Genomic DNA, 27,780 nt, shown 5'->3' on the forward strand with positions numbered 1-27,780 from the left:
ATGGTACGAACATGTGGAAGGTACATACTTGTGGGGGCCTCGATTGGGGCCTGGGGTGTGCCGGCCCTTCATGCAACAGGCTTTTAGAATAGGATGGCGAATTATAATATCATAACTTGGAACGTCAGGGGGATGGGTACTCCTGCTAAGAGACATAGGATCCTTTCCTTTCTGAAAAGGAGAGGGGTGCAAATAGCTATGCTACAGGAAACCCACCTCGCATTCGGAGAGGGAGAGAAGCTAAGGCGGAGGTGGAGGGGGCAGGTGTTCGCCACAGAATATTCAGCTTACGCAAGGGGAGTCTTGATCTGGATTAGGGCGGGGGTCCCCTTCACGATTGATTCCTCCAACATTGACAATGAGGGAAGGTTTGTCATATTGGAAGGGAGATTACAGGGGCTCCAGTTGACCCCGAGTTGCATATACGCCCCCAACCAGGACCAAACAACATTTATGATGACTCTGTCTAGGCACCTTACTCGTCAACACACGGGGGAAGTACTGATAGGTGGAGACTTTAACGCAGTGCTCGACACAGACCTAGATAGATCTACCCCCCCACTGCTGGGAGCAGCATCAACCAAAACAGCTAAAAACTTAGTTGGGTGGCTAGACGCCTGGGGCCTAGTGGACGCTTGGCGGTTACAACACCCAGTGACTAGGGACTACTCGTTTTATTCGGGTCTCCACCAGGTACATACCAGAATAGATAGGATAGTTTGTACTCCGGGACTGGCTCGTAGAGTGACCCATGCTGAATACCTTGCCCGCACAATATCAGACCACAACCCTCTATTACTGACGTGGAGAGCATCACAGGACAGACCCCCCATACCGGCATGGAGAATGCTCCCGACAGCGCTTGAAGATCAGGCATATAGGGAGGAATTATGATGCTACCTAACAGAACTTATAGAAACTAACCAGGGATCCACTTCCTCCAGAGGCATGGAGTGGGAGACACTTAAAGTGGGGACACGGGGTCACTGTCTTGGCCAGTCAGTAGGGATAAAACGCACGCTCGAGAGAGAATTAAATGCGTTGGAGAGAGTCATACACGAGGGGGAGCTGAAACAGGGCACCGCAGGGCAAGTGGACGAAGAATACGATCGTGCACGTAGAGAGTGCTCCCAGGCTGAAGATCGACTTAGATGTCATAATATGCAAAGACACTTGGCATCCATACAGTCAGAGGAGGGAAGGTCTGGTAGACTATTGGCATGGTTGGTGCGCCCGAATAGAGATAGTGACCCTATTGCAAGCGTATTAGACAGGGGAGGTACACGTAGACTCAGCCCAGAATCCATAAATGACGCATTTAGAGAATACTACACACACCTATATAGGAGGCCCGCTGACATGGAAAGGGGGACCATTGACAACTTTCTAGCTACGATTCCACTGCCAGTATTGAGTCCAGAGGGCAGGGTCGGCTTGGGGGGCCCAGTGACTGCGGAAGAGACGGTTGAGGCAATTACACAATTGGCCCCTGGGAAGACCCCGGGAACAGATGGTCTTCCTATGGACTTTTATAAAAAATATAAAACCTTACTGGTCCCCAGACTGTTAGAAATGTATAGGGAATCGGCAAAGAACAGAGAACTCCCACGCACATTGCGCGAGGCATTGGTAGTGCCACTTCCTAAAACAAACAGCAAAGAAGCATCGGTGACAGACTACCGCCCGCTATCAATGCTAAATAGCGACTTTAAGATCCTCAGTAAGATCCTTGCCAATCGCCTGTTGCCCCTTATGCCCACCCTGATACATCCTGATCAGAACGGTTTCATACCCGGTCGCAGCACCTCCCTAAACCTTAGGCGTATTTTCTCTATCATACATATGCCTAGTGAATCGAAGCCGCCAACCGGGACCCTGCTAGCAGTGGACTTTGAAAAGGCCTTTGACTCAATTAGGTGGGACTACCTGAGGGCGACAATGCTGAAGATGGGCCTGGGGAGGGCTTGGTTGAATGGGTGGACCTGCTATACTCATCCCCGCTGGCAAGGGTCAAGACAGGTAGGACAGTTTCTGGAGCCTACCCAGTACATCGAGGAACCAGACAGGGGTGTCCCCTGTCCCCATTGTTGTTCGCCCTAGCGATGGAGCCCCTGGCGGCCTGGGTACGAGGGGAGGGAGCTGATAGAGGGATTCAGTGGGGGCCTACTGACCATATTATATCGCTATATGCAGATGACATCCTGATCTATCTTAGAGACGGGGCGAGTGGCCTCCCCTGGGCCCTGTCCGCCCTGGAGGAATTTGGGGTAGTGTCTGGATTGCGCCTTAATCGTAATAAAACATATGTGTTCCCCCTGGTGCCCGGATATAGTTGCCCAGCAACATGCCCAATAGATCTGAAATGGGCCCCACAGACATTTAAATATCTGGGGATCCAGATTTATCATGACATGGGAGACTTAAGAGAGGGCAATCTTGGTAGCGCGCTCCGATCCCTGAGACCCTCAGTAGAATTTTGGCGCTCTTTGAAGCTGTCGGTGATGGCCAGGGTGGCGCTGTCCAAGATGATCATGCTCCCCGACTCCTCTACTACTTTGCCAACTTACCAATACTAATACCCCGAGCATGGTTCCGCGACCTGAATGCAATACTCAGAGAACTAATATGGGACAATGGGTGCAGACGAACTACACTTGCAACTATTTGCAGACCACCCAATGCGGGTGGCCTGGGAGCCCCCGACTTTGAAGCATACTATCTAGCATCCCAACTACAGTGGATATCCGGCTGGCTAGTGGGCCAGGGCCAACTTGATCTATACACAGCCCAAGGACCAATAGATTCGGCATGGATTGCGACATGCATGACAAACAGGAAGATAACCCCCCCTGGGAACAATATAATGATAAAAGTGGCGCTGGCATGCTGGAAAAGATGCATGAAGAGAGTGGGAGTGGGCCCCCCATACTCCCCAGCTCTACCACTAGCGGTGCTTGCCATAGAACCCAAGGGGAAAGGGCCGGGAAACACCGGACTTGGCCCCTGGTTGTCAACTGGAATAGAAGTAGTGGGAGGACTCTTCGAGGAGGGAGTGCTGAGGGGATTCGTTGAATTAATGGAAAAAGGGGTTCCCGGTGGGCAGTTCCTGCTTTATGGGAGATTAATACATACTCTTAAGACTCACTGGGGCACAGTGAACGCAGAGCCTACAATACACGAGGTTCTGCACTCGCTGTTGACATTAGGAGAGGAATCACATCTGATCACTAAAATATATCGGGCCCAAGCAGGGGCAGCCTTGGATCCATTACGGTCGCTGAGAGGAAAATGGGAGGGAACAATAGGGCGGGAATTAACTGACTCCGAATGGAGGAGGACACTGGCCTACCCTCAGAAAATATCACGTAATACACGGTTAAGATATATCCAGTATAATTATTTGCATAGAACCTACCTCACGCCTCACAGATTGTTCCGTATATACGGAGAGGCTTTGGGGAGTTGTCCGGGATGTGGAGGAGGAGGGGCAGACTTTGACCACATGGTTTGGAATTGTCCTGTGATCCAGACGGGCTGGAGGGAAATATTGCCTACCCTGTCTGAATTGTTTGAAATTGACTTGAGACCCACCCCTGAACTGTGCCTGCTGGGTCTCAGACCAGCAGCACTATGCGGAAAAGTGGAATGGCGCTTTTTGGACCTTTCCTTGGCCCTTTATAAGCGGCTAATCTCGAGGGGCTGGAAGGCTGCGGCTCACCCTCAATTATCTGACTGGAAAAGGGATATATCAACATGGTCCAGAGCTGAACTGCAGGTCCTAAAGGCGGAAGAAGCCAGAAATATTCGCCAGGTTCCTATAGCCCCGGGGTGGGAGAATATAATGACGAACTGGGAGAATATAAATAGGAGAATGGTAAACTCAGTAGGAGAAACCAGTGCAACTCAAATCACATTGAGGACGGAACCAAATGGTGGAAACATATAGATAGGCACCCAAAATCAGACCCAAACCACACATAGAATGCATAAAGAATAAAGGTGGGTGGATAGTTGAATCCCTGACCCCTGACATAACCAGTGGGCGGGGTGAGCGACCCGCCACCTTCGCCGAATGCCGGTGCGCCCCGGACCCCCGTCCTCCCTCATTCAAAAACGAGTACATTACAGTGCCTCCAAACTAGCAACCACGAAAGCCAATCGCACGAAGTCGTAAAGGTTGACCGTTTATGGTCCTTTGTTCTCCTTTCTTTCTCCCCTTCTTCCTTTCCCTACGCCCAACTAAATTAATCCGATTGTCAGCAGAGACTATACACCGAGCACCTCGGGTTCCCCCTCCCCTCACCTCTATCTCCCCTCCATCACCCCTACCCTCCCACACCTAGCCCCAAACACCACTCTCCCAAGTTATAAAGAAGAAAGGGGTCAGGTTTGATGTTGGATTGTTTAATACACAGCACAGCGAATTGCAGTAACGAAAGGTAACTTAATAGAGTAAATGTACATAATCTACTGAATAAAAATCATTAAGTCTAATGATAATAAAAGATGCAAACAATGAGAAAAAAGTAGAATACAACAATGTACGCAAAACTGCATGTAATATGTACAAGCATGAAACTGTGTAAAAACAAAATGTTAATAAAAATATATTTAAAAAAAAAAAAGAAAGGAAATCTGTCATGCTCTACCTCTTCCTCTCTGATCACTCAGATCGATAGCTCATCTGGCGGGTCTCCTTTCTTCCTTTTTCAGGCTATATTCCCAGATCCCCTACTCTACAGGGCGCTCCAGAGATCAAAAATTCATCATCTCCACATAGGTCTAGCTTACTCGGACCCAGAGTCCTTGGATCCAGAGTCCAAAGAAGAACTCACCTGGTGGCCGACTCATTTAGACTCCTGGAACTGGAGAACAATTTTCTCTGTTGCCCCAAATCTTGTCTTAGAATCAGATGCAAGCCGGAAAGAATGGGGCAAAAGGTGTGGTCATCTCTTGACTGGAGGTACGTGGTCCGCACAGGATTCATCACTGCACATCAATTGTTTAGAGATGCTTGGCGGTTCCTTTGACATCCAGTCCTTTATCAAAGACAAAGTAAAACATACAGTTCTTCTTTGCATAGACAATCTTTCAGCAGTCAAATACATAAATTGTCTGGGAGGTACAAGGTCCAAACCTCAGGCAATATTAGCCAAGAGTCTTTGGGAGTTTTGCCTCCCAAGAAACATTTCAGTCAGGGCAGAATATCACGCTAGCGAATTGAAAATCTATAGCGGACTGGTTTTCCAGACACCTACAGTATACGATTCAAGTGATTGGAAACTTCATCCTTCAGTCTACAATATTCTTTCTTCAACCTTCGGCATCATGTCAGTAGATCTTTTTGCTTCTCGTATCAATACTCAACTCCCCTCCTTTTTCAGTTGGAGACCAGATCCTTTGGCTATGGCCACAGATGAGTTTTTCAAAACATGGCCTCAATCACTAATGTATGCTTTTCCCCTTTCCTTTTCACTGCCTGAATTCTAGCACATGCTCACAGATAACAATTATCCCTAGTTCTCATCACTCCTTCCAGGCAATCCCTGCCTTGGTACCCAACTCTATTGGAACTAGCCTCAGACTTCCCAATCCTCATCCCTCCCTTTCTCAGCCCACTCCTCAATCCGCAGAGACTCAGGCAAATTTAAATTCTGGGGGTTCCCTATACCTAGTTGCTTGGAGGATTTCGTGGCTCCCGGAGAACCCAGGAATTTCGGAGGAAGTTATCCAGTTCATCCAACAATCCTGAGCTCCTGGAACAGCAAAGGTTTACAAATCAGCCTGGCTAGCATGGCATAGCTGGTGTTTGGACAGGGATTCAGATCCCTTTTCAGCAAGTGCCACTCTGGTTGTAAACATATTAGCTTCTCTCGCTGCCCAAGGCAAAGCCTATAGTACAGTTAATACTCACAGATCTGGAATCTCTTCGGAACACATCGTAGTGGATGGAAGACCCATTGGTAAACATCCTTTGGTGAGCCGTCTCTTAAAGTGAGTACTTTTTGCAAAACCTCCTATTCCTAAATACAATGTTATGCGAGATGTTAATCTTGTTTTACATCTGTTTCACTCATGGTCAGATACTGATGAATTATCTCTTAATCATTTATCTTCAAAGTTAATCATGTTATTATGTTTGTTTTCTATCAAACATGTATCGGATGTAAAACCTCTTGATGTCTCTTCTTCCCATTACTCCTCTATGGGTGTCTATTTTCAAGTTCATAGACATACCAAAACTAATCTGTCAACTGTACACTATCCTTTTTTCCCTTCTCAAACCAAATTATGCATTGGTAATTGTTTAAAATGTTACATTTCACAAACTGCAGATCTCAGAAGTCACCCCTCTTCCCAACTTCTAATCTCCTTTCAGAAACCGCACAAACCTGTTTCTGTCCCTACCTTAGGCCCTTGGGTTAAATGGGTCATGACACTAGCGGGCATTTCCATTTCTTTCCTTGGAGCCCAATCAGTTAGGGGAGCCATGGCCTCCAAGGCCTTTTGGGCAGGTGCCAATTTACAAGATATTCTAAGATCTGCAGATTGGTCAAATGGTAATACTTTTAGAACACTTTTTTGCAAACAAGTTGATCATTCACCTCAATCCGTGATCTCTCTGCTTTAAACAAGCATAATGTGAGCCAGCCTCTGGTCTTGAAAATTGAGATTTTCCTAGCCTTGGTGTCTGAAAGGCTAGATTTTATTAAAGACACGAACCAGCACCTTTGGAAACACTGCAAACCTGTATAATGTTTAAAACTAGAAACCGAGGGAAATCCAGGGTGTGGTGACTTGGGTGGCTCTTACCAATTGTTTCAACCCGTACCCCTTACAAGCCCCAAACTTTGACTAAAAAATTCATTTTTCTCACATTTCTGTGATGGAAAGTTCTGGAATCTGCAGAGAGCCACAAACGTCATTTCACCCGGCATTCTCCTAAGTCTTCTGATAAAAATGGTACCTCACTTGTGTGGATAGGTCTAGTGTCTCCAACAGAAAATGACCCAAAACACAAGATGGATACATCAAATTTTTCCGTGCATAACTGACCCTTTTTGGCAAAGTGGGTATTCGTGAGTTTTGGGCCCTACCTCAGCCATTACCTAGGGAAACCTAGCAAACCTGTACATTTTTTTAAACTGGACACCGAGGGGAATCCAGAGAAGGGTGAGTTGCATGGATCCCATTAGTTCTTTACCCACAATGCACTGCTGCAAATCTCAAACATTGCCTGAAATCACATATTTTCCTAACAGTTCTGTGATAGAAACTTCCAGAATCTGCAAGAATCCACAAAATCCTACTACCCAGCATTGTTCCACTTGTGCCAACAAAAATGCTGCACCACTTGTGTGCAGCAGGGCCTAGTGCCGTGACAGGAACTTGTCAAACCAAGGACAATGAAACCCCTTGCGTGGGGCCTCCTATCAACATAGGTTGAATTTGTTCCTGTTGCTTGCACTAGGTCCAACCATATAAGTGGCAAATCATATGTTTGGCAAATCATATTTTATCAGCTAAAGTGGGTCAATGCTGCTTGGTTGGTATTTTGTGGATTCCTGCTGGTTCAGGAAGTTTCCATCACAGAAATCTAAGGAAAAATTTATGTTTTTAGACAACATTTGAGTTTTGAAGGGCATTGTGGGTAAAAAGACGGTGTGGGATGGACGCGAAGCACACCACCCTGGACTCCATCAGATGTCTAGTTTTCAGAACTGTCTGGGTCTGGTACGTTTTTCCAAGTGGCAGCCTACCCAAGCCCCAAACATGCAGCTGTTCACCCTTGCAAGTGGGGTGATCTGGGAGTTAACCAAACTCTCCTGGCCTAATCTGTAAAAACAACACCAAAACAAAATAATATGTCCTTTTGCTTGCCATTGGGATGACATGCTTTAGTCCGCTGGGGAGGAGAAAGACTGTTTCCCTATTTTTGAGGGGTAGGGGCATGCCCATGCTGGGCAGCTCCCATCCCTACAATAAAAAGTAATCCCTAGAGTGTAGTGGGCATTCTGCCACCAGGGTAGACAAATGGGGTAATTGCCCCCATGTGCCTCCTCCAGGGGGGCAGAGAGACTTTTTCCCTTTTCTTTGGGTGGGGGGGGGGAGGGTGGATGCATGGCCATGCCCATGCTGGGCAGCCCCTCCAATACAAATAAAAGGGTAATCACTGGTGTCTAGTGGGCTTTCTGCCCTCCCCGGGGGAAGGGTGCCGTAGATGGGGTAGTTGCCCCTCTCTACCCCCCATGAGGGCAGAAAGACTGTTTCTGTTTTGGAGGGGGGTGAGGACATGGCAATGAGCATTCTAAGCAGCCGCCACCAATAAAATGTTTTTTTTTAAAGTATTTTTTTCTTCCCTCCAGGGAGTGGGGAGGAAGTGGATAGGGGTAGTTTTTCCCATCTGCACCCCCCCACCCCCAGGGGGGCAGAAAGGCTCTTCCCTGTTTTTGGGGGGTGGGGAGCATGACTATGCTGGGAATATAAAATACAAATATTAGAGAGAGTACTCCCTGGAAGCTAGTGGTTTTCTGCTCCCCCCCCCCGGGGGGGGGGGGGGCAGATCAGTCTAAAAATAGGGCCGAAAATGTCCCAAAAAGGCCCCCATATTGGGGAGCTACCCTTTCCCAAAGGGCCGCTCTCTGAGCTATATTTATAAAAATCCCTGTTGTCTAGTGTTTTCCTGATCCCTCAGAACCAGCTTGGCCTAATAATAAGGCCAATTTGCCCCAGAGTAGGAGAGGGGCGGGGGGACAGAAAATGGCCAAAATGAATTGTCAAGTATTGGGAGCAGCCCTTGCCTAAGGGGCCACTCCCTGTTCCCCCAAAAAAAATCCCTGGTGTCTAGTGGGGTGGATCCCTGCTTGGGGAGCGTCCTTCTTGGGCCACCCCAAGCAGAGATCCACTTGGGAAAGGTCCAATTGGAAAGGAGAAATTCTCCCCTTTCCAACAATACCTCTCCCTTGTGCTTTGGTGCTCAGGGGGCTGAGATAGCCACACAAGCTCATTTCACTTTCAACGTAATGATGTCAGCCCGCCGTGTGTGCAATCGTCATTACATTGAAACCAAAAAAAATACCTCAGGTGTCTGGGGAAGCTGTTCCCCAACTCCCAAGGTGACAAAACAAAAAATTAAATCCCTCTGCTGTTTACAGCAGAGAAATCTGTTGGTCATGTGATGAGGACAGAACGTTCCATCCTCAGCACACAACCGCTGTGGCTGAGGACAGAATAATTCCGTCCTCAGCACCGAACAAGTTAAAATGTGACCTGGAGCTGCCTTAGTGATCCATGACTATTAGTTAAACTAAACAAAGACAGCAAAGCCTTGTTAAAAATATAATATAGAAAATTGTATATAAAGTCTTGTTTAAGTATTATGTCTGGGCCTTTGCAGAATCTTAAAACATGATCAATTTGCAGGTTTCTTTGGGACAGATGGCAACTCTTTGGGGTGGGTCTTATTAGGTTTCACATAGTCAACGCATGCACCTTCTCTGTGAGACTTTTGTTTACATAGAGTGGGTTTACAGCCCGTCCACAGCTTACCATTTGTTAGCTTCAGTATCACTCTCATTTGCTTCGCTACCGTTTGTCACAGCATGTGGGTGTTTTGTCCTTTTCTTGTGTTTGACTCTCTCCTGGAGCATGGACCAAGTACATGTGCCCATTCACTGGCTCCCGTTGTTTGAGCTAGGAGCTACTTCTTTCTTTGTGCTCAAGCACTCTATATGAGTGCTTACGTTTTCCGTCCATCTCCCATATCCCTGTCCAGGTAACTTCTAGTCCCTCCCACCATCCCCCGTTCCATTTTGCATCTTTCCCCTAAAACTCCCTGCCCTGTCAGTCATTGTGTCAAAGAATACCCTTATACTTGTACTGTAAAGTGTGACTGTGATTCCACGTGCCTGCCAAATAAGAATTCTCCAACATTATTTCTTACACCACTGCACTCTACTCTGCACCACTCTATTCTGCACCACTCTATTCTATGCCACAGCACTGTATGTCATCACACTACCCCACTGTACTCCATGCCACTGCACTCTAAGCCACTCTACTCTGCTTCACTCTATGCCTCTCTACTCAACACCATTCTAATCCACTGCACTCTATGCAACTCTGCTCTACTTTACACCACTCTACTCTATGCCAGTTCACTCTATGCCACTCTACTCTACACCACTCTATTTTACGCTACTGCTCTCTGCGCAACTGCACTCTATGGCACTGCACTCTACTCTGAGTCACTGCACTCTACGTCTCTTCACTCTATGCCACTGCACTCTACTCTGCATCATTCTATGCCACTGCAATCTACGCCACTGCACTCTACTTTGCGCCACTCTACTCTATATCAGTGCACCACTCTGATCTATGCCACTGCACTCCATGCTACTCTACTCTGCATGACTCTATTCTGCATCACTCTATGCCACTGCACTCTACGCCACTCTACTCTATTCTGCACCACTCTATTCTATGTCACTCCACTCTATACCACTCTATTTTACTCTATGCCACTGCACCATACTCTATTCTGCACCACTGTACTGTATGCCACAGCACTCTATGCCATTACACTCTACACCACTCTACTGTTTACTGCACCACACTATGCCACTGCATTCTGTCACTACGTGGCACGCCACTACACTCCATACCACTCTACTCTGCACCACTGCACCTCTACGCCACTACATTCTACTCTGCACCACTCTACTCTATGCCACTACACAGTATGCCACTGCATTCAGTGACACTCCACTCTGTACCACTCTACGCTATGCCACTGCACTCTAGGCCACTGCACCACCCTATTCCACTGCACTCTATGCTACTCCACCCTACACCACAATGCCACTGCACTCTACGCCGATACGTTCTATGTCACTCTACTCTACAGCACACTAAGCGTCTGCACTATACACCACTCTACTCTGCACCACTAAATGCCACTCTACTCTACTCTGCACCACTGCATTCTATGCCACTGAACTCTATGCCACTCTAATCTACTCTGCACCACTTTACTCTATGCAACTGCACTCTGAGCCACTCTACTGTACTCTGCACCACTCTATGCCACTGCACACTACACCACTGCACTCTATGCCACTCTACACCACTCTACTATTCCACTGCACTCTACACCACTGCCCTCTACTCTGCACCCTACTCTTCACCAATCTACATTCTATGCCACTTTACTCTGCACCACTCTGCTCTACACCACTGCACTCTACACCACTGCACTCTACACCACTGTACTCTACTCTGCACCACTCTAGCACCACACTACGCCACTTCACTCTACACCACTTCACTTTATGCCACAGCACTCTGTGCCACCGCACTGTAAGCAACTGCACTCTCTGCAACTGTACTTTACACCACTCTATGCCACTCTACCCTGCACCACTCTACTCTATGCCACTAAACTGTCCTCTGCACCACTGCACCCTACACCACTGCACTCTACGCAACTGCACTCTACACCGCTCAACTCTACACAACTCTACTCTATGCCAGTGCACTCTTCTTTGCACCACTCTACACCACTGCACTGTATGCCACTGCACTCCACACCACTCTACTTTGTACCATTCTACTCCATGCCACTGTACTCTATGCCACACTACTCTGCACCATTCTACTTTATGCCACTACACTCTACTCCACTAAATGCCACTCCACTTTACTCTAAGCCACTCCAAGCTACTCCACTGTACATCACTCTATGCCACTCCACTCTATGCCACTCCAATGTAAATCTCTGTACTCCACTCTACACCATGCCTCTCCACTTCGCAGTGTCACTCTACACCACTGTACCCGCTCCACTCCAAACAATGCAACTCTACTCTATGCAAGTCTACTCTACATCACTTTACTCTAAGGCACTTCACTCACTGGCATTCCAAGCCACTCTACTCAACTCTACTTTATGCCACTCTATTCCACACTACATCATTCCACTCCACGCCACCTCATTCTATACCACTCTACTCCACTCTACTTTATACCATGCCACTCCACTCTACTCTACGCTGCTGTACAAGATGACTAAAAGACATTTGCAAAGCCAATAGCTTTTGTCTCCCAAAGGCGAAACCTATTGGCTTTCCCAGTGCTTCTTTTTTATGGGAGAAGCAGCTACCTGCACTGCAAGACAGTACCAAAGGTAGGAGTATATCGAAATCCCTGTGAGTACATAAGGAGCTCATTGACTTTGAAATACAATGATAAGTAAACATCCAGCATGTTAAAAAAATCACTGTGACATTGAAAGAAGTCTGAATGAGATTATCCCAGAGCAGAACAATGCATACCACGTTTGAAGGCTTATAACAACTAGTCATTTCCATTTTTGCTCAGTGAACATTTATGTCTGTGTTTCTATAAGTATCGGCTTCTTTTTAACCAAGGAGTCTGTCTCGTTCCACTTCGTAGAACATGCAACAACTTAACAGCGAGTGATAACACAAGGACACGAACTGGGATCTGATGAGGACCCTTGTAAGTTATATAGTCTACGTTACCTTGCAGTCTGATAATGTAAGTTATGCCTGTGCTTATGTAGTAGCAGTTACAGAGCTTCAAAGGGGCTTTTGGTGCATTGGTGCATGATCAGTAAGTATGGGGGGTTTCACAGCCAGAGACATTGTGCCTTGTAGCCCAGCCTAGTTGTAGGGCTGCTACTCTATTATCTGGACCAAAAGTCACTCGAGGACTTATGATAAGGATCAAGGACGACAGCCCCACAGAAGGAAACAACAATCTTGTGGATCCATTGACCATAATGTAGGTGATCAAGGTCAGAGCTACAGTTTCGATGAGGATTCAAAGGGTGTGGATGGTGACTCGTTTAACACGCCTTAAGACCCAGGCTTGCACGCCAACCCAGATCCCAAGTCTTGTGGGACACATTGATAAGGCCACAGAGGGTCCAAGGAAAGGACAGATCATGAGACGTCGGTCTTACACACCCACTCTGTATTTCAGGTGCAGGGAACAGGATAGTGCTGTGGTCAACACACTCCCCTGATCTCAGACTCCTTAACTAGGTTGGCTGAATACTCCCAAACTGGACACTGTGAATTCCAGCTAGACATATGCTTAATGTTTGAAAGCTGAAGGCCTTTGATCAAGCCCGGACTGCCTGTTTTCTACCAGGCATTTTCCCAGTGGGCTGCAGCCTTTGGAGGCCGGTTTGTAGGGCAGGCGGGCACTGCTGGCTCCTCTATCACTTTTGCCATCCTCCCTAGTTAATCGCAGGTGGCAAGGAGGGTGGGGGGCAGGGGGAATGGATCATTCAAGAAAGCTGGTGAAAAAGGAAACCGAGAGAAGAGAGAGATGAGAATGCGACCGGGAAGGTAGCAGTGCTGGCTTGAACATTTTTGCCATGGCAGCCTATGATTCCCAGTCTGGCCCTGCCCCGATCAGACAGTGAAGGTAACGTGGACCTCACACCAGACATGAACAAATGTTTTCACTCACCAAGGTGGCATGCTTCATCGCCGGGCCCCTCCTCACTATGGTGAGCTTAAAGAGCTCCTGACCACCTCAAAGGTCAACAAATTGAAAAAGATGTTGACCAACTTTAGAATAAATCTACATTCTCCTATAAGCTGAAAGAAAGAAAGAAAAAAAAGAAAAAGAAATCAAAGATAGAGACCTACTCCACTAAATTGGACTTTCAGCTTTCTAGATGGTGAGGTGATGAAACCTATCCAGGGTCATCTAAAAGTCGGTAAGATCAACCCAATCCCTGGCAACATCCCCATCTACTTTTTGGCTCGCCCTGCACAAAGCATCTGAACCTTTGTTTAGGACAAGAATGAGGAAAGAACAGAAACTAGGAGTTCTGAGAGAACAACACTAAGAGCAGAGGCATGACCCAGCAAGGGAAGTGAGCCAGAAAACTATTTTGTTGTGTATCTGAGTAAAGTAACTTTGACAGAAATTGAGTTACTAGTTGTCAATAAAAGGGTGGGTTTTGTTTCCAACCAAAATCATGATCCTCTTAAAGTAGGATTCTACTTCACTAAACAAGTTAACACAGATTGCGACAAGAGAGACACGGGATTCCATAAAAAATCCACATTTATGTCTACTAGAAAAAACCTTGAGAAAATTGTGGGGATTTACAGAAGGGCTCCTTATGGGCATGAGGGATTTTAAAACAGTGATGTAGAGGAACCAACAATGGATCACCACCTCATGGTTAGCAAATAGGGAACTATCGGAAGTCATCCAGGAACAGCTCCAGTATTTAGGTCTTATAGATGCCTAAAGGGTAACACATGAAGGGGAAACATTATACATATTTGTCTCTCCAATAAACCATTCATACTCCAGGACATATATAATTTGGGTATCTAGCCGTGCGATGAAAGCACTAATTGACACAGATATGGGAACATTAGCAGTATAAGACCATGGACCCATATCAATCATATTTAATACACGTACTCAGACACACAGACATAGGAAATGGAGTTTAGCTAAATATCCACTCCAGGAAGTGGCCAACAGGGCTGCCATTTTTGGAGCCATAGATGATTACGTAGGAACTAACAAAATAGAAGATATCTCCCCAGGAAAATATTGGGACATGTTTAAAGCTCTTATCTGAGGTTGTCCAGTAGCAGTGGCCAAAAGGAAGAGAGGTCTAATATAGCCTAGGTGGGAGAATGACCATAAAATGCAAACATGAGGCACAAAAAACTGGCTACAAAATACTGATCAATGTAAGAAGGCAACAACATGTCCTTTTGTTCAATAAAGCAGAAAGAGCTCTCCTTGCACTAAAACGCAAAGCCTATGAAAGAGGAGACAAAGCTCACTGTCGGTTGGCTAGTTCACTCAATGATAAAGTTAATAGGGATGAAGTGATTGGATTGCTGACTCCAGGGGGAGACCTCCAATATTATGCAAAAGAAAAAGAAAACGTTCATATCCGAATATGCTAAACTGGAAACTAAAAAGCAAAATCATGAGGGTACAGAGACATACTTTTTAGAGGGATTGTCATTTCCAAAACCAATGCTAGAGAATACTCAAGAGTTAGAAGCACCTATTGACGAACTGGAATTTAAATTGGGTATAAAAAGTCTAAAATCTTCTTTGGGTCATGGGCCAGATGGCTTCAGTAGAGAGTTTCATAAAACATACATATCTAGACTACCACCAAAACAGAAGGAGGTCTTTAACTCAGATGAAGATGACCCCTGATTCTTAATATTGCTGGACTCTCTACCGCAACAGGGGTGAGGACCCCAGGGCAACTATTATACGAATGAGTTTACTCTAGGAATCTCTTGTATTGCTGGTATTTAGGGAAGACTCTGGCTACAGCATCCGTCTCTGCTGACACCTCTTTGGACACTTACATACAACCAACATTCAGTTCAGTCTTTCCCTTCTCATCTCTTCAGAAATCTCACACTCAAGTAATCACACATGCCCTCTCCATGTGATCATCCCAGCTGATGCGAGCAGGGCAGTCATTAACCTACATGGATGTTTAGGTCCGGCTTGACAGTGCAACTGTCACCTGACCTTTTAACCTACACCAATATTATTCTACAGTTTTTGCTTTCCACATAAATACATATCCATTCCCATGCTATTTACTTGTAATGCTTCACATTACCTTTCAAAATGTCTTTAAAACCGCACCTATTGATTGGCGTTGCCAATGCTTGTTTAAATGTTTTCTTTTTTGTTTTTACAAGGGCCTTGTAGCTTTTAAGTGCTGCCAGACTGCTTTGCATCTTTTTCATCCATTCTAGCTCCATGCATGTTTTCTGCTCCCTGTGTTTTTACATTTTTTATTTATTTTTTATGATGACCCAGCTACCCAGTTCTGCTGGGCCACACAGTTTATTGGCTGTTTTTTTTAAAAACGTTTATACATTTGAATCTACTGTTCTAACATGGCATGAAAGGTAAATTAAAATGGCCGATATGCATTACGACATATGCACAAGCTACAACACCCGTGTACACGTCTGTGACAACACAGCTTTCGTCGTGATGCACATGTATTACGACGGATAGCACCCATCTTAAAATAGTTTTTTTTGTGTAGGAAGCCCATTTCAAAACTGCAAACTACAGGCAGATATATTTGCATGCCAGTGAAAACAAGCGCTGGCAAGGCCAATTACTTAGCTTTTAAATCTGAGACCTATTGGCTTTGCCAACGCCTGTTTCCTTCTGAAACTAATAAAATGAGTGCTGTAATGTTAATGATTCTTTAATAAAGTGCATGGTCACCATAGGTTTCATGGTAATGTATACGGAAATGAATACAAAAGAACCAAGGTGCTACAGCTGAGCAAAAACTATTTCTTGAAGGCCCGCCTAAAGAGCCAGGTTTTCAGGCATCTTCTAAATTTAGTAAACTTTTTTCTCCTGGCGTAAGCACAGCGGTAAGGAGTTCCACGGTGTAGTGGGCATCACGTCACCGAGAAACTATAACCTCCCATTCTTGCTCTTCTATTAACAGCAGTAATTAGGATATTCAAGTCAGCAGACCTCGATAAACGCCCTGGCACATACTTCCTTATTTTATTGTTAAGAAATGACGGAGCCAGAATATAGAAGGCTCTGAATGTTAAACACCACTTCTTGAACTGCACCTTCTGTTTAAAGGGCACCAAATGTAATTTTCATAATGAAACAGGGGACACATGAGACCTGCTCAGGACTCTGAAAATGAGAAGAGCCGCCTACTTTTGAATTACCTAAAGTCTCTGAGTCATCTTAGCCGGAAGCCTTGGGTAAACAGACTTAACATATTTCAAACAAGAAAGACTAGTAGCCACTATTACTGGCTTAAGGTCTTCTTGAGGAAGAAAGTTTGTAAGCTTCCTAAAAGATTTTAAAAGGAAGGCACAAGTCGAAGTAGCAGAGCTCACTTGGGCCCCCAGAGCTAGATGGTTGTCCATCACAACCCCCAGATATTTAACAGATAGTTTAGGAGTGGGGGGTTTACCCAATTCAGGTGGCCAGTACAGGCTTCACCAACTGTTTAAAACAGTGGTTCTCAACCTTTTGACTTCTGTGGACCCACACTGAATCATTCTTCGAATTCGGGGACCCCCAACTGGGTCATTACAGGAAGCCAGGACCCCGGCCTAAACACTGTTGATGATTTGAAATGCAAAACAATACTCACAAAAGATCACAGAAACAAGCATTTATCAAGCAAAAGCACAAACTATTTAACCATTTATTTAATTCACAAAAAAATATAAAAAAAATGTAATGGGAAGGTTGGCCCTTTTCTATATTCAATTGAGGCCACTAATCAAAATAAGGGCACTAACTTAATTTTTAGCCCCGATTTTAAATTCCTTCACGTTTATAGAGAATTTTAAAATGTTCAGATTTACATTTTGTATTTTTAAATTATATACCCTTTATTAATCTGGTAATATTATTTAATTTTCTAAGCAGTCACGGACCCCAAGTAGGCTTTGCGGACCTCCAGGGGTCCCCGGAACACAGGTTGGAAACCACTGGTTTAAAATAACAATCTCAGTCTTGTTGGTGTTAAGTTTTAGCTGGTTTGGAAAACTTCATGAAAGGTAGAGGAAACTAAATTGTGAATAAGAGTTGTGAGCCATCTGTGTACTTATGTAAGCGGCAGACTTTCCTGGACAGCATGCTAATGAAGGACCTAATGCAGATATTAAGCATGCGAGGTGATGGTGCAGAGCCCTGAGGTACTCCACACATGAGCTGAGGAGACGCTGACCACCAATGACTGAGTTGTACCACTTGTCCAGTCCTTGAGGAATGATGTCATCCTGTCAAGGCTGAGCCCATCAACCCTGCCACTCTTAGTCAATCCAACAAAATTACATGGTCGATCATATCAAAAGCGGCAGAATGGTCCAACGACATCAGTGCGGTCACAATTTCTCCTTCTCTGTCCACTCTCAGGTCATCAGTGGCTGACAGCATCACAGGCTGCGTGCTCGGCCCGGGCAAAAAATCTGATAGTTGTAAGTGGTTACACAGCTAAGTGCGCTAAGTGTGCCTCCAGAATTTTAGTAGGATATGGCAACGAGTAGATAGGGAAATAATTTTTAACACATTTTGGGTCATCACAAGGTTTCTTCCGAAGTGGAAGAACGACTACGTGTTTAAAGGATTTAGGAACCTATCCCTTAGCGATTTATTGAGGGGTTTCATCAAGTTTTGTAAGAGAAATAGCCATTATCTAAAATAATTGTAATCTGAAGTGTTTAAAATAAAGGGTCATTGTGCTCATTCTGGGATAGGTAAAAGGAGTAACCATTAAGGTTGGTAATACAAGCATTCATTACCCACGGTCCTAGTTATAATCTGAGGTTATAATCTGAGGTGTTTAATAAATGGGCATTTTTACTTCCGGAGTTCATAGAAAGAGTACCCTTTAGGATGGGCGGTAATAGCACCTGTTATCTGAGCACTTGGAAATAGTCTGCTGCGTGTAATATTAATACTTACGATTGTCTATTTACGATCAAAAAAGAAGCACGACTCTAATAGCAGCCTAGCATCTAAAAAGATTCTGTGTGTGTAGTGTTCATTATTTTTATTACAGTTGACCAGTGCAAAAACAAGGCAAAATTACTGTTCGATTAACTATATCAAATAAAGAGTTTAATATGAAAAAAATATTGGTGTCAGAAGCCAGTTCTAGGCATTCCCACCAGAGAGAGGATAGGAAAGCAGTTTCTTTCTGAAATGTGAGGATGTGCAGAATCTCCGTCCTACCAATATGGAAATGTTGCATTTGCCGGTAGGTAGCGCCCCCTGGCTCAAGGCGCTATAGTTATCTCTCTCGCTCCGATGCCTGCTCTAGATAAACACACCATATGGCCTCCAGTCCTTATTGTTTAGTCCTTTTGCCCCGTCTGCCAGTCGAAGACCTTTTGCATTAATTTTCTATTTTTGTAACCCGGTCTTGGACGAGGGTGGAGTGACAACTGTTGGCAGTATTATGAGGTGTTGATTGACAGGAGCAGATTACCTCCGATCCTAGGCAGTCTTTGTGGCGACACTGAGTGACAGGGGGGTAAGTGGGACATTAACTCACTGTGGCACCTGTGCTGAAGCAGGACAGGTGCTGTTGTCGCGGGAACACGTGCTTCACTCCAGTTGTATCTAGAGCCCTGGAGAGCTCGCGCCTGAAGCTGCACTGACGGCCAATGACGCGCATTGTAAAAGCTCGCGATCCACGAAATCCCCGTCGTGAAATACTGCGACAGGCGGTCACTGGCTAGTGGCCACTTCCATCCTCCCGGGGTTGAAGAAGTGAGTTACGCGGTGCTAAGTAACAACCTCCATCTGTTAATAGTGCCTAGAAGGCCATGAGGGTAAATATGCGCTCTAAAAGCATGCTTGCCATTGTCGAAGGCCTGTACAAGGGATGCTTGTCCCAAAGCCTTGATTGGCTATTATTGATAGAAGCTTACTGTATCGAACATAAACAGTGCTTAATTTACAGCAGATAATGATTGAGTTGGCCTATCTTATCACTGAAATTTGTGCAGAAGGCATAATTCTGCAGATCCCAAGTTTAACGCTTCCTTAAGCTAGTAGCTCATCCTGCCCTGTTTTTTTCTTAGCAATGTGGTAATTGTGGTCATGTTCATCCCTCTGTAGATTCTGGACTAAGGCAGCAGAACGGAAAGAAAACACCTGCACTGGGTGAGATACCAGTTTCATCGTGTAAGCTGGCATCCTGTACACAGTTTAACACTACTTTGGGCTCTAGACACTGTCTGAAAATTCAAATAGTCAAAGAAAGTTTGAAGGGACCTGACACCTGGACCTACATTTGGAGCAAAATCTCTGGTAAGAAATCAGTTCAATAGTCAGAATGTCTGTTGGGACCCTGATGTAGCATTTTTCACACGTGCAGGTAAAGAGCCACTAATAATTACATTTCCCACAACTTTTCCCCATTTGTGTTTGGAGAAGTCCAATTCTGCCTTTGGGTGGTAACCTGCATTAGATTTCCGTGCTCAATATGGTACTGTGACATTTTGCTAATGCAGTGATACTCTGTTACTGTACGTAGGCCTTCGGTTAGGCCTACTAAAGTATACAAAAAAATGATGGCTGGAATGCTTGAACTAATTTCAGCCACTGGTAATTGCTCAGGTCGCATCCCAATCCATGTCACCTCAATTTGGACTTAGCTATATGCAAATCACTCTTGACCATGCTCCAATTAGAAGAGTCCAGTTCGAAAAGTCAGGCCAGGTCCTCCGTGAAACAGAACACAAGCAACCAAGGACCAGTTTCGCCCTAGTCGTGGGCTCATCAGCCAAGTACAGCTCGATTCAAGTGACACTGCGTGGGACCCATGTCTGTGCATACTCGTCCCATTTAGGGTGACACACTAAAGTATAAAAATGAGTGTGTTCCGGTTAAGGGAGGACCTGGCATGGCAGCTCTGCTGGACTGTTCCATGAGGAGCACAGTCAAGAATGATTTGCATATGTCTGAGTCCAAACTGAGCTGGCATGGAGGGTAAAAAATGACAGATTGGGATGCAGGCCAAGCAATTGCCAGCGGCTGGGATGAATTCAAGCATTCCATCCATCGTCTTGTTATTTTTGTATCTGGCTATCTTGTCAAGTTTATCTTGGAAATGAGGGAACCATCCTTCTATAGCTTATGGTTTCCCAGTCACTGTGTTTGGAAGATCTGGATGCAACTAACTCTAAACTAGGGAGTCAAACCAATTCCTTTGCACAGTTGCACTGGGGTTGCTTGTGAGGGTCTTGGGGCAGTCAGGGGTTACTGGTCAGTATTCTAAGTGGGAACTGAGTTTATCATTGGCATCAAGTGGCAGATCACTAGTACACTCCCCCCAACACTTGATTTCATACAGGTAGTTACTTTAGGAAGTAAAAGATGTCAGAAACTCAGATACAGAATGGCACAGCAAATATTAATCTCAACCTCTAACTTTAGAAAAATCAACTTAACATTTAGAGGTAACTAAAAAGAGCAGATCAAAATAAGACAGTGGTGAAAAAGGTGCCAATGTCATCTGGGTCCGACATACCTCCCCGAACATTTTTATATCTCCATAAAAACAGGCAATAGATGTTCTATAGCTCTGGCCCTGGGGACAATATTATTCTAGGGAGTTCTACTTGATCCACATCTGAAAACTTCAGAACTTTTTGAGTCTGTCGTTATATGAGGACCTATCCATGTAAAGGGTTTGAACGTTTTATGCTTGGCGTACAGACTCTGTACTTCAGGTTGAAGAGTTTATAAAGGGACACTGTGTACCAAGCTGGGTGACTCAGTAGTTTAAAGCCTCAGCAATCTCCAAAACAACAATGGTCAGTCCAGAGAAGTCAGTGGTGCGGTTCAGGGCCTTTCGAGGCTCAGTGTCCAAATTCAGTGGAGACAGGGGGACTGACCAATGGCATTCTGTCAGAACACAGTTTACTGTAATCTAAAAACCAGGTAATGAAACTGCAGATGTGTCTTATATCAAAGGTGGAGATGTAGTGCCCATCGGCCACCACGGCTCCCTTTGGGATACCTTCAATTCACAGGCTGCACATCTCAAAATCTAATGTTTGTATTTGTACTTTTCTTGTGGAGGGTCACCAATGGAGGCAGCGGCACTCATTGATTCCAATGGCTTCATCAGCCTTGCTGGAAAATGGATTTTAGGTTTAGGTCTCAACAGTGACCTTAAATGAAAATATATCTGAAATTATAAGGGCTAAAATACATGGTTCAGGTGGGTCTGGACTGAGGATAACCTCGCCAGCCAAAAGAAGTAGACTCCATGCTGGAGGTTTGAAGGCATGCAAATCTCTGGTGCATCTGGAACTAGGAATGGCATGATATGGGCTCGCAAAGAGAATGTGGCAAATTGAAAATGGTGGAGGCTCACTGGCTCGTCGAAGACTGGCAATATTGTAGAACCTTGGTCCAGACGTTGCTTAATTAGTTCTTTTCTTCTCCTGGCCCACTGAACTATTGGAATTATGGGACTATTTTTAATCTTATTTCTATGAAACATCCTCCATGCAGACACACCATGCTGGGAAGATCTTTGTGGGACCAGAGTTTTGCCACTGTACGCTCAGCCCATCTCCTCTTTCAGGTAGAAAAGTTCTCTATCGCTCCACAGGGCGTCATTCAGGGCTTCACATGGGAATCTGCTCCTGCCAGCATGTTTGCTCTGCACTCCTGTACAGAGTTGTCTGGCTGTCCAAACAAGTATGAGTTACTGGCTCAAAGGGGCCAGTGTGTATCCCACATGGATGACTAAGATCAAGTAAGGATAAGTGTAAGCTAACCAAACTACCGCCTTTTTAAAACTTTCATTCAATTTTTCAGTGCTTGAGAAGATTGTCTTCATTCTAAGACTGAACCTGCCAGACAGCAGAAGTTGTCTGCCTGTAAAAGGCATATTGTAAGCTTGTCAAGGACATATGGAGGCTGGCAGTCTGTCTATTGCTTACCAATGGTTGGCTTTACCCTCACTCTTATTTGCTTGCTTTTTATTGGACGGCTGTCCCTGTTTAAGCCTGTCCATCCTGTGTTTGTCCCTTCCATGGAGCATAGCCTCTTTACCATCTCTTTGATTTGTTGGCTTCTGTGCTTCCTCCACTTGATTTCAGGGAACCACTTTTTTCTTTCTGTTCAAGCACTTCAAGAGACTGCACGTGCTTCGCAGGTGTCACCCCTTGCACTCTCACGCCTTTTACGTCTTCATCAAAATCATTTGACCCTTTATTGCCCGTGTGCTTCTTCCTCGCCCAGTGCTCCATGTTACTCTCTTTTACCCATGTTATCCCTCTTATTGCTTCTCCGAATACCTGTCATGTTGTTTCACCCTGCTAACCTTCATCTACCATCCCTAACCAAACTTGCAACCTGCTCATACAATATTGTTTTTAAAGCACTTTCACCCTACATTTTAAAACAACACTTTTGCATTCATTTTTTTTATTTTTTATATACCAATCCATTTCAGATTGGCACATAAAAAATGCGTTCTGAATGCATGTGTGTGCCTTCAAAATAACATGGTGTTTTTTTAGCCATGCTGCGTAGCTACAAAACATTAGTCAATCAATCAGGAATTTGTAAAGTGCACTACTGGTAGTAAAGCCAAAAGGTCTTGTAAGCTAAATCCATTAACCTTTCCAATGCTAGCCCATGACGCTCTGTAGTATGGAGTCAAGGGTAATATCAATTTTGACAGATACGGCTGATTATATTTAATCCCCGATCATACTGAGCTACGCACAAGCCTTGTGTAGCTAGAAACCTACTCCAACTGGATGAACAAGTTTGGGGTGGGGGGACAGAGGTAGGGTATATAGGCTGGCATGCCCACCAAGACAAAGGCAGCACGAATCAATGAACCGCCATCTTGTCAAGCACACACGGAGCCGGTGATAGCCCCACTTTTCACTGATCACCAAAAAAGCACACAATCACGCACACAGAGCCTCCAGTTAAACCTGACAAATGATCAAGGCAAGTGACCACAGATAAGGGGAGTGGACCCATCACTAACTGGAAAGAGCCAAAAGAAGTCCTTTCCAAGGACGAATAGCTAAAAAAAGAGAAAACTCTGCCCTTGACCAGTAATTCACTTCATCCATCACCACTGTTCACCACGCAGCCTTGGATGAGGCATCTGTAGCCACTCTCACTCACCACGCAGTCTTGGGTGAGGCATCTGTAGCCACTATCACTGACCACGCAGCCTTGGATGAGGCATCTGTAGCCACTCTCACTCACCACGCAGCCTTGGGTGAGGCATCTGTAGCCACTCTCGCTCACCACGCAGCCTTGGGTGAGGCATCTGTAGCCACTCTCACTCACCACGCAGTCTTGGGTGAGGCATCTGTAGCCACTCTCACTCACCACGCAGCCTTGGATGAGGCATCTGTAGCCACTCTCACTCACCACGCAGTCTTGGATGAGGCATCTGTAGCCACTCTCACTCACCACCCAGTCTTGGGTGAGGCATCTGTAGCCACTCTCACTCACCACGCAGTCTTGGGTGAGGCATCTGTAGCCACTCTCACTCACCACGCAGCCTTGGATGAGGCATCTGTAGCCACTCTCACTCACCACGCAGCCTTGGATGAGGCATCTGTAGCCCCTCTCACTCACCACGCAGCCTTGGATGAGGCATCTGTAGCCCTTCTCACTCACCACGCAGCCTTGGATGAGGCGTCTGTAGCCACTCTCACTCACCACGCAGCCTTGGGTGAGGCATCTGTAGCCACTCTCACTCACCACGCAGCCTTGGGTGAGGCATCTGTAGCCACTCTCACTGACCACGCAGCCTTGGGTGAGGCATCTGTAGCCACTCTCACTCACCACGCAGCCTTGGATGAGGCATCTGTAGCCACTCTCACTCACCACGCAGCCTTGGATGAGGCATCTGTAGCCACTCTCACTCACCACCCAGCCTTGGGTGAGGCATCTGTAGCCACTCTCACTCACCACCCAGCCTTGGGTGAGGCATCTGTAGCCACTCTCACTCACCACGCAGTCTTGGGTGAGGCCTCTGTAGCCACTCTCACTCACCACGCAGTCTTGGGTGAGGCATCTGTAGCCACTATCACTGACCACGCAGCCTTGGATGAGGCATCTGTAGCCACTCTCACTCACCACGCAGCCTTGGATGAGGCATCTGTAGCCACTCTCACTCACCACGCAGCCTTGGATGAGGCATCTGTAGCCACTCTCACTCACCACGCAGCCTTGGGTGAGGCATCTGTAGCCACTCTCACTCACCACGCAGCCTTGGATGAGGCATCTGTAGCCACTCTCACTGACCACGCAGCCTTGGGTGAGGCATCTGTAGCCACTCTCACTCACCACGCAGTCTTGGATGAGGCATCTGTAGCCACTCTCACTCACCACGCAGCCTTGGATGAGGCATCTGTAGCCACTCTCACTCAACACGCAGCCTTGGATGAGGCATCTGTAGCCACTCTCACTCACCACGCAGTCTTGGGTGAGGCATCTGTAGCCACTCTCACTCACCACCCAGCCTTGGGTGAGGCATCTGTAGCCACTCTCACTGACCACGCAGTCTTGGGTGAGGCATCTGTAGCCACTCTCACTCACCACGCAGTCTTGGGTGAGGCATCTGTAGCCACTCTCACTGACCACGCAGTCTTGGATGAGGCATCTGTAGCCACTCTCACTGACCACGCAGCCTTGGATGAGGCATCTGTAGCCACTCTCACTCACCACGCAGCCTTGGATGAGGCATCTGTAGCCACTCTCACTCACCACGCAGTCTTGGGTGAGGCATCTGTAGCCACTATCACTGACCACGCAGCCTTGGATGAGGCATCTGTAGCCACTCTCACTCACCACGCAGTCTTGGGTGAGGCATCTGTAGCCACTCTCACTGACCACGCAGCCTTGGATGAGGCATCTGTAGCCACTCTCACTCACCACGCAGTCTTGGATGAGGCATCTGTAGCCACTCTCACTGACCACGCAGCCTTGGGTGAGGCATCTGTAGCCACTCTCACTCACCACGCAGTCTTGGGTGAGGCCTCTGTAGCCACTCTCACTCACCACGCAGTCTTGGATGAGGCATCTGTAGCCACTCTCACTCACCACGCAGGCTTGGGTGAGGCATCTGTAGCCACTCTCACTCACCACGCAGTCTTGGATGAGGCATCTGTAGCCACTCTCACTCACCACGCAGCCTTGGGTGAGGCATCTGTAGCCACTCTCACTCACCACGCAGTCTTGGGTGAGGCCTCTGTAGCCACTCTCACTCACCACGCAGCCTTGGATGAGGCATCTGTAGCCACTCTCACTCAACACGCAGCCTTGGATGAGGCATCTGTAGCCACTCTCACTCACCACGCAGTCTTGGATGAGGCATCTGTAGCCACTCTCACTCACCACCCAGCCTTGGGTGAGGCATCTGTAGCCACTCTCACTGACCACGCAGTCTTGGGTGAGGCATCTGTAGCCACTCTCACTCACCACGCAGTCTTGGGTGAGGCATCTGTAGCCACTATCACTGACCACGCAGCCTTGGATGAGGCATCTGTAGCCACTCTCACTCACCACGCAGCCTTGGATGAGGCATCTGTAGCCACTCTCACTCACCACGCAGCCTTGGGTGAGGCATCTGTAGCCACTCTCACTCACCACGCAGTCTTGGATGAGGCATCTGTAGCCACTCTCACTGACCACGCAGCCTTGGGTGAGGCATCTGTAGCCACTCTCACTCACCACGCAGCCTTGGATGAGGCATCTGTAGCCACTCTCACTCACCACGCAGCCTTGGATGAGGCATCTGTAGCCACTCTCACTCACCACCCAGCCTTGGATGAGGCATCTGTAGCCACTCTCACTGACTACGCAGTCTTGGGTGAGGCATCTGTAGCCACTCTCACTCACCACGCAGTCTTGGGTGAGGAATCTGTAGCCACTATCACTGACCACGCAGCCTTGGATGAGGCATCTGTAGCCACTCTCACTCACCACGCAGCCTTGGATGAGGCATCTGTAGCCACTCTCACTCACCACGCAGCCTTGGATGAGGCATCTGTAGCCACTATCACTCACCACGCAGTCTTGGATGAGGCATCTGTAGCCACTCTCACTCACCACGCAGTCTTGGGTGAGGCATCTGTAGCAACTATCACTGACCACGCAGCCTTGGGTGAGGCATCTGTAGCCACTCTCACTCACCACGCAGCCTTGGATGAGGCATCTGTAGCCACTATCACTGACCACGCAGCCTTGGGTGAGGCATCTGTAGCCACTCTCACTCACCACGCAGTCTTGGGTGAGGCATCTGTAGCCACTATCACTGACCACGCAGCCTTGGGTGAGGCATCTGTAGCCACTCTCACTCACCACGCAGCCTTGGATGAGGCATCTGTAGCCACTCTCACTGACCACGCAGCCTTGGGTGAGGCATCTGTAGCCACTCTCACTCACCACGCAGCCTTGGATGAGGCATCTGTAGCCACTCTCACTCACCACGCAGCCTTGGATGAGGCATCTGTAGCCACTCTCACTCACCACGCAGCCTTGGATGAGGCATCTGTAGCCACTCTCACTCACCACGCAGTCTTGGATGAGGCATCTGTAGCCACTCTCACTCACCACGCAGCCTTGGGTGAGGCATCTGTAGCCACTCTCATTCACCACGCAGTCTTGGGTGAGGCATCTGTAGCCACTCTCACTGACCACGCAGCCTTGGGTGAGGCATCTGTAGCCACTCTCACTCACCACGCAGTCTTGGATGAGGCATCTGTAGCCACTCTCACTCACCACGCAGCCTTGGATGAGGCATCTGTAGCCACTCTCACTCACCACGCAGTCTTGGATGAGGCATCTGTAGCCACTCTCACTCACCACGCAGCCTTGGATGAGGCATCTGTAGCCACTCTCACTCATCACGCAGTCTTGGATGAGGCATCTGTAGCCACTCTCACTCACCACCCAGCCTTGGATGAGGCATCTGTAGCCACTCTCACTGACCACGCAGCCTTGGGTGAGGCATCTGTAGCCACTCTCACTCACCACGCAGCCTTGGATGAGGCATCTGTAGCCACTCTCACTCACCACGCAGTCTTGGATGAGGCATCTGTAGCCACTCTCACTCAGAATGGGGGCATACTCAGAATGTCCGTCAGTCAGAAGTGCACAGCTCTGATGATGGACAGCAAAGTCATAGATGATGCACCTACAGTGGACTTCACCGGAAGAAAAACACAGACATAG

The 27,780-nt window shown here is 46.9% G+C and overlaps 1 protein-coding gene across 1 annotated transcript; it reads left to right on the forward strand.

The window, feature by feature from the left end:
- On the forward strand, positions 1–27,780 carry LOC138293962 (autotransporter adhesin BpaC-like). The gene is made up of 3 exons (XM_069233225.1): positions 1–20; positions 17,959–18,020; positions 23,681–27,780. The coding sequence occupies exons 1-3, from the start codon at positions 1–3 to the stop codon at positions 27,778–27,780; spliced, it is 4,182 nt and encodes a 1,393-aa protein (XP_069089326.1).

The sequence above is a fragment of the Pleurodeles waltl genome, chromosome 4_2 (assembly GCF_031143425.1).
Source record: "Pleurodeles waltl isolate 20211129_DDA chromosome 4_2, aPleWal1.hap1.20221129, whole genome shotgun sequence".
Lineage (NCBI taxonomy): Eukaryota > Metazoa > Chordata > Amphibia > Caudata > Salamandridae > Pleurodeles > Pleurodeles waltl.

Bases quoted from the DNA above. Each gene is read 5' to 3' on its own strand.
- LOC138293962 (XM_069233225.1), top strand. From the start codon at position 1: ATGGTACGAACATGTGGAAG. The intron at 21-17,958 runs GTACATACTTGT...GTCCACTCTCAG, and splicing joins ATGGTACGAACATGTGGAAG to GTCATCAGTGGCTGACAGCA. The intron at 18,021-23,680 runs GTAAGTGGTTAC...TTCACCACGCAG, and splicing joins GGGCAAAAAATCTGATAGTT to CCTTGGATGAGGCATCTGTA.